The sequence below is a fragment of the Garra rufa genome, chromosome 1 (genome assembly GCF_049309525.1).
Source record: "Garra rufa chromosome 1, GarRuf1.0, whole genome shotgun sequence".
Taxonomy (NCBI): domain Eukaryota; kingdom Metazoa; phylum Chordata; class Actinopteri; order Cypriniformes; family Cyprinidae; genus Garra; species Garra rufa.
In genome coordinates this window covers 48,528,981-48,536,764 of record NC_133361.1, presented here as the reverse complement: position 1 = coordinate 48,536,764, position 7,784 = coordinate 48,528,981, and the positions used below count along the sequence as shown (strand labels likewise).

Here is a 7,784-nt window from a genome sequence, read left to right as displayed (position 1 = left end):
CAGCGCAAAACGAAACGCCCATTGGCATAACTGAATGACAGCTGCGGAGACCTGTTAATGCATAGAAAAGATAGCCTCGATTTTACCCTATCAATTCGAGCCGGAGTCTGACGATGAAACGGTTGAAGTGTCACATCGACAAGAAACTGTTTTGCAAGCACGACTGGAGCAGGACGTTTCTCAGTGGGTGTCATATGTTAACTGTGGAAAGTGTTTGCAATTTGCTTTTGTAAGCGAACCGGGCACACCTCTACGTTGTGAACTTCAACACTGTACAATCCATAACACTGCGTTAAGCCATCGTTTATCATTATCATTACTTAAACTAATAAGGCAGACAGACAGTCAAGCTGCATCAATCACAAGACTTTTTAGACTACATTGCACTCACAGCTGAACAACAGAACTACAGAAACGCAAGTTAGCCGGTTACCAAGACATGTGCGGGGTTGTTGTTACACACCATAACGTACACAAAGACGTATTTTGAACGATCGCTAGAAAATACAATTATTAATCATACTTACAGGTAGAAGTTCAGAGGAGCAAGCCGGTCCAAATAAACTGGGCACTGATCCATTTTTTAAAACCAAGCGTTTGGTGAATCTCGCGTTGTAACGTTACTCCCCAAGATTAGAAAAGCAGTCATCAGTAAAATGACGCGAACACAACACAAGATTGGCATTGGACTGCTGAGGTGTTGAAAAATTAATGTTAACCACTGATAGTTTCATCTTTCGGAAGGGCATATAAAACAAATTCACTATCACAGGCTGTCACAGCGCAGGGCGTCTTCTTGACATGATGTAATCCACGTGAAAATGGTAGGCCTACTGTTTGTGGGCGGGCAAGTTGTTCGCGAAATTGAACGTGGGCGGACATTACGCAAATGTGTAGCTCGTGACGTGTGGCCGTTACAGAAAAAAGATTCGAATTGCTGACGACTCGTTTAGGCGAATGTGAGCCGACTCTTTTTTTTGATAGACAAAAACTTTATTAATAGTGCACTGTCCGCGTCACAACTTTGCAGATAGTTTATGTTCACATACAGCTACATGACACACTACATGAAATATCATATTTGAAAAGGCATAATAGGGGCACTTTAATAACCTTCATTCCTGTATATTTAGCATTGTGTTTCTCTCTATTCACATTTGTAGAGGTGAAAAATCCATCTTCATCTGTTAAGCTTAACAATTATTATCATCATTGACTACGTTTACATGGACACCAGTAATCTAATTAATGACCTTATTCTGAATAAGACAATAATATGATTAAGCTGTTTACATGAGTTGCTTTTAGAATATTCCTTTCATGTTCCCGTTTTACATGTTATAGTACATAGATCGATTAATGACACACATCATTGCGTCCACACGCGACGCTATCAGTTCATCTTCCTTATAGACTTTTGGATGTTTGGGTTTTAATTTTACAAAAGCTTGAAGTGGCACTGGACATATGCAACAAATATTTTAGAATGTGTGAGTTAAAATTTGCCGTGGTCGCATTTGTGCGAGTGCGTGCTGTGCTGCTCCAAAGCGTCTGATCCATACAGCGAGCGTTTCAGAGCCACTCAGTTTTTAGGACAAAAAAAAAAAAACCACACGCAAGCACAGTCACCGAAAGCCAGTTTAGTTTTACTTTTTTTGTTTGTTTTCATTTTGAAAACCCTGTTATCTTTGCCGTTTACCTCACATTACGCTTTGGAGGCTTTCTTTTATTATTTTTTTTATTAATTATTTTGATTGCTCAGTGTTTGCGCGCCCTGTAATAAATTGTTTAGTCGGCATATAACAGCATGTGATGGAGTCCATGCCTCGTCTTATTAGTTTTTGTTAATAAATGCTATATAAGCTAGTTTTCATTTATTTTTGTTATGCTGTTTAATTAAAAATAACAAATCCATCTTTTAAGAATTTGTTTTAATCTTAAAATTGATAGGTGTAGCCTTATATATGCAAGCAAAACCAAGATCATGAATTCGATAGTAAAAGTAAAAAGCATCCTAAGACATTCCAATAGCGGAAATCCCGTTCACAAAATTAAAATAAATACTTACAAATTATACTAATGAAAAAGGGGGTTGAATGTTAAAAACGTTTCCATAAAACTAAAAATTATGATAACAAACTAGGCTATTTATCAGCAATGAGCATTGATTAAGCCCATGTTGTAGCAAAATATAAATAAATAAAAATGAAACCAAAGCGCAACCAACTGAGAGCGTTATGCCGCGTTCCAGACAACCCGTTACCCGTGTTTTTCCAAACTTCTACCCGTGAAAGTGCACTGGAACGGCACTCAAACCCGTGAATTCCCATACGTGAACTCGTACTAGATCGACGACGTACTCCCAGTTCCGTGTTCTGACGTGACATAGCCCGAGAAACAACAATAAAGCCTCTAGGGGTGCGGTGTTCAGTGGCACACGGTGGAAAAATTGAGTTTAGGACAATATAACGTTGCAATCAAATTATTAATACTATAAAAATAATAAATGCTTGGCGTGACTTGCCTGGAACGCTACAAAGTCCTGAGTCGTGGTTTGAACACGTGATTTACGAGCTCAAAAACCTGCCTGGAACGCAGCATTAGTGTGTATCCTGTCACAAAATGTGGCGAAAAGTCCTACACAAGGGGAATAGTCTGATTAAGGTGTGTACATGTCTTCCATAATGCGACTAAAATAGGAATACTCCACCTGTCTTAATTCGATTTGTGTTTACTCCGATTATGACTTTAGTCGGATTAAATTAATCAAAAATCTCAGTTTACATGGTTGCTTCTTAATCAGAGTATTGTCTTAATCGCGTTAAAATCGGAATATTGTTGTCCATGTAAACGTACTCAATGATTATTAGGACTAAACTTTTAACAAAATGGATATTGAGAGAAGATAATAGGAACAGTGGAAAATGTGAGTGAAAGGCAAAATAAGGGGAGGCTGGTTGAGCTTCTGAATCCACTGTTTTTAAATTCCACAAATCCAGGCAGGTTGCTCCTTATCTGGGAGCTGATCCAGTCCTGGTATTCGGACACTTTGGTGTAAACACCAGGGAACGTTGGTAATGCACAGCCTATACCGAAACTCGCAATTCCAGACTGAAACCAATGTGAGCCGTTATTATGTACCATTGGTCCTCCACCGTCTCCCTGCATAGACAAACACTTTCCATTTATATCATGCCAATATACTTAGCATTAGCAGCATACAGTGAGTGAGGTCTTACCTTACATGAGTCTTTCCCACCCTCAGTTAGTCCAGCGCACAGCATGTTGTCTGTAATTGAGTTTGCATAAGCAGAATTACAAGCTTTTTTGCTGACCACTGGGATCATCACCTCCTGCAGTATCGTTGCAAAATTGTTGCCTGTTGCACAAATCAATATAAAAAGACAGTTTTAAAACCAGTTCACACTGGGAAAGATAAACTATGGCTATCTACAGTATGATGGCTACATTAGTGTCTATTCCAATGGATGATGTTCTGTTTATCCACCATTTTTCCTCACTTTTGTCTGTTTAGATGTTGTAATGTGCAAATAAATGAAATTGGCCTACACTAAGCCTCATGCGATTTTGCATGTTTACTGACATGTTTACTGACATATACATGTCAGTATACATGTCAACTAAAGACTGGAATACACTTGTAATAGCTGGACAAATCAGACACATTATTATTTGTTACAGTTAACAAATAAACCACAAACGCTCCATACCAAACATTCAAACTATGAGGTTCTCTGGAACCCTTCCCCCAAAAGGCCAGCTGTGTTGCAACTTTCACACCCGGAAGAGAAATCTTTGGAGTTGGTCACTCTTCAAATCCAGAAGAACATTATTGCAATCCCAACACCATCAAACCAAAAATCTTTCATCAAAGCTTTCATCCAAGAATGCATCTAGATGCTTGTTCCACAGCCAAGCCAATGCAAATACCGTGAAATCAAAATTGACTTTTTTTTTGGCTTTTAGTATGAATATGTAAACCTTAAGGTTATCTATAAGCTAGTGTGTTTCAAAACAATGTCAAATGTCGCATTTATAAGATACATTAGCAGTTTCGCACGAACTCCGCTCCGCTGTTATTTTGTGGCCACGAAAATAACATTTCTTAGAGTTGATATGAAATTACACTGAATGTTCGCTGAACAAACAGATTTGTTGGTGGTAATATTCTGCTACAGTTACTACTAGCAGCGTAAATTATCATTAGAACGCAATTTCATAAAAGCGCCGAAAGGAGGAGAAAAATTCTGAATTCTGAGAATTTTACTGACAGTGCACACATTAAAGAACACAGACCAGATTCCATAATGACCAGTGCAATATACTTTAAGACATGCTTTTTTGGGGCGTTAAATAATGGTGTTTATTCAATAAGGTCAGGTGCAAAAAATGACTGTGTCCAGTCCACACCTTTTCAGCACTAATTCTTCACTGTGCGCCTTTAGCAAATCCTGACAGTACTGGCACAAGCTGTTAGTAAATCTGTTGTTTTCATTTGTCATGCATCTACTAGAATCGTATTTCTCTGTGAGTTTGTTGTGATTAGAACATCATGTTATTGTATGATGGCCAGTTTTTCCTCTACAACTATTATGAAGTCTGTAAGTGTATGATGACTAGCATTTTTAAAAACACATTAGAGGATTATAGACTATGAGGGTTAATAAAATAAGTTGACATTTACTTAAGTTGTTTATAGTAGAATATGAGTTTATCAAGGTGTTAGCAGATATTAAGTGGACAGTCTACTACTGCAATGTTACTTGTAGTAAGTAGAATGCCTGTAACTCAGTTTTATAACCTTGGACAGGCATTCAGCTGAAGTTGCTCTCACCTTCAGAACTAAGTGTTCCCCATCCAGTGACCCAGCTCTCAGTATCCTCAGCAAATGTACTACCAGCAGCTGCCAGACAAATTGGACTTATATAATCATTGAAAGTCACAGAAGAAGAGAGCTTGACCAGTGCTATGTCATTGTCATGCGTATCTGGGTCATATTTAGGATGGTTGATGATTTGAATCACATTTCTGGATATCTCATTTGGGTTTTCGCCTATTCGCCGATGACGTCCCAGGTATATTTTTATGCTCGATGGGGGGATGCTGTAAATAGAGAGAAAAAAAAGTAATAATCTCTTAATACCATTGTTTATCAATCTACATTTGCAATGTTAAGCCACTTCATACCTCACGAAACACTGAGCTGCAGACAAAACCCAGTCTTTATTGATTAGACTCCCACCACATATAAGACCTTCAGTTGAAGCATAATTAATGCTGGCTTGCCAGGGCCAAGACCCTTCAACTGCATCTTGCCCTCCAACAATCTTGGGTTTAAGGGGTGCTTGACCACACACTGAAAAAAAAGTTGTGGGGATTTAATGTGGGAGATAAGACCAATATAAATAGTTGTGGTGTTTTTGTAATCTTTTATTGACATGTAAAAACATGCTTCTCATTTAAAACCCCTCCTCTAATGCCTGTCATAGGATCTAATATATGCTAAATGGATAAAATCGAGTTCTACATTTATTCCTCATTCTCATTGGACATGCGTTTGTATGGTCATTAAGAGTGCAGAAACTTACCATCTAACTGGCAGAGTGAGCCTATATTGAGAAAAAAGTAGGGGTGGGCATAGATTAATTTTTTTAATCTAGATTAATCTAGATTAAATTTTGGAATTAATCTAGATTAATCTAGATTAAAATGGCTAATTTGAATTCTGCTGAAGGCATTCAGAATATGTGTGCTATCCAAATAATGACTTAAAGTCTTTGAGAATGGATCATAAAGCTCATGAAGCTGTTCTATGATAATTTGTTGATGAAAATAAATTATGTTCAATTAGATGTACTTGTGTTTACTAACTAACTAACAATGAAATTATTTTTTCTCCCTATTAGATTGTGTTTTTTTAACGTCAACACCTACCCAGCCCATTACATGTTACACCGTACTTTTATTTCGACAGGTTGCCGTGAAGTTTCTGTGTCATACAGTATGATATGATGCTAGTTTTCTCAAATGAAACGGTAAAAGTGACACTCACAGCAGTTTGGGAGATTGAGTTTATCTGTTCATGTGAGATGAAAATGCCAAAAATTACCGGGAGCGTCACGTGTGTTTCAGTATGCGTGTAGTAAAAGCTCGTCTCCGCAATGCATACATACAGCTAGGCAAACGGAACATATCGGATTCATATTAAAACGGTCTTTTTGCATTTCAGTTTTCACATACACTAGTCCATATCGCGATTTGAATTAAGTGACTGACCAACATTTGATTTATGAATCCAAAAAACGACGAATTTACGTGGCATTTCGCGCTATAGTAGATTAGGTTTTTATGAATGGAGGACGACGCGATCCCGTCTGTGTTTTGGCGGAGGAGACTTAAACGCGCGACCATATTCTATAGTCTTCGGTATACATCCGCGTTAAACTATCAAGGTGAAAGTCATCATAGCTTGCGTAGTTTAGACCCAGCTCCCAACCCAAATTTGAGAATAGATTAACGGCGATATTTTTTTTTTTATCGCGCGATAAGAGTTTCACATTAACGCAGCACGTTAACGCCGATAACGGCCCACCACTAGAAAAAAGTAAAACAAACAATTAGATACTAAACAGATTCGAAATGTTTACAATTACAGGGCTTGAATAGCCGGCAATCAATATTTCACATTCACATCAGCATTGTTTAAAGCTTAGTTCACTCATATAATAATAATGTAAAAATGGTCATTTTGTACTTATTCTGAACCTGTGTGACTTACTTTTTTTTTTGAGGAACACAAAAAGAGAAATTCTGAATGATGTACTTTTAGCTGACATTATACAATGAATAGGGACTGACGCTTTGAAGGACACAAAATCACTATAAAGTACACTTTCAAATTGAAAAGATCAAATCTAATGGAACAAAACATGTATTTTTACTGTGAAATAATGAAACATTATGGGTTTCGAATTAATAACTATATTGTACTCAGCAATCTACAGTATTGCAATCTACACATCTATAATATTAAACAGTATTATTAAAATTATTAGTTTTCATTAGTAAAAATACAAATCATTCTGTAATTGATGGTTAAAACCGTAAAAGAACATTCATGACAAATCAAATTGTATTGATTTTTTTTTTAAATAGTAATCTTGTTAAATTAAACAAAAGATTTGTCATTGTTATATGAGTTTCCATAAGCAACAAAAATTACAAACAGACCTATGCTGTAGATGTCTCAGATTTTACCTGCTATGTTGAGCAGTAAGACCCCTGCAACACAAACAGCTAGACGCAGCATCATCCTCAGAAATATAATGGCAGGTAAATCAAATAATGTTGTTAGAGCTTTATAAATGAGTTTATCTGTAACACATCATGTTTTTACTGCGATCTTATAAGTAATTCGAGTACACACCCAGCTATAAAAAATTCAAACACTGCTTCCAGTATCCAGAAAGCCACTTACTGGCATTAATTCATCACTTGATACATTCAGTTTCAAACACATGGCCATGCCATGTGACTGCTTAACAAAAAGTGTTAGGGAGACAGTTGTCAGTGTAGGATCTATTCAAGCATAGAATTATTTATAAAAAAAAATATTTATTTAAATGCACATACCATTTATTAAACATTTTAACCATTATTGACCAAGAAATAAGATTTAGTTCTTAAAAAAAAAAAAAAAACATTACGTGACAACATGCCACAATAATGGGGCAATAAAGTTTATAAAGTTATAAAATTTAAAC

At 36.7% G+C, this 7,784-nt stretch overlaps 1 protein-coding gene across 1 annotated transcript; it reads right to left on the bottom strand.

Moving 5' to 3' along the window:
- Positions 1–2,880: 2,880 nt before the first annotated feature.
- On the bottom strand, positions 2,881–7,333 carry LOC141314905 (trypsin-like). The gene is made up of 6 exons (XM_073832670.1): positions 7,279–7,333; positions 5,610–5,630; positions 5,209–5,377; positions 4,856–5,124; positions 3,240–3,379; positions 2,881–3,162 (listed from the first exon to the last, which is right to left on the bottom strand). Exons 1-6 carry the CDS (start codon positions 7,331–7,333, stop codon positions 2,881–2,883), a joined length of 936 nt encoding a protein of 311 aa, XP_073688771.1.
- Between the last annotated feature and the right edge of the window lie 451 nt (positions 7,334–7,784).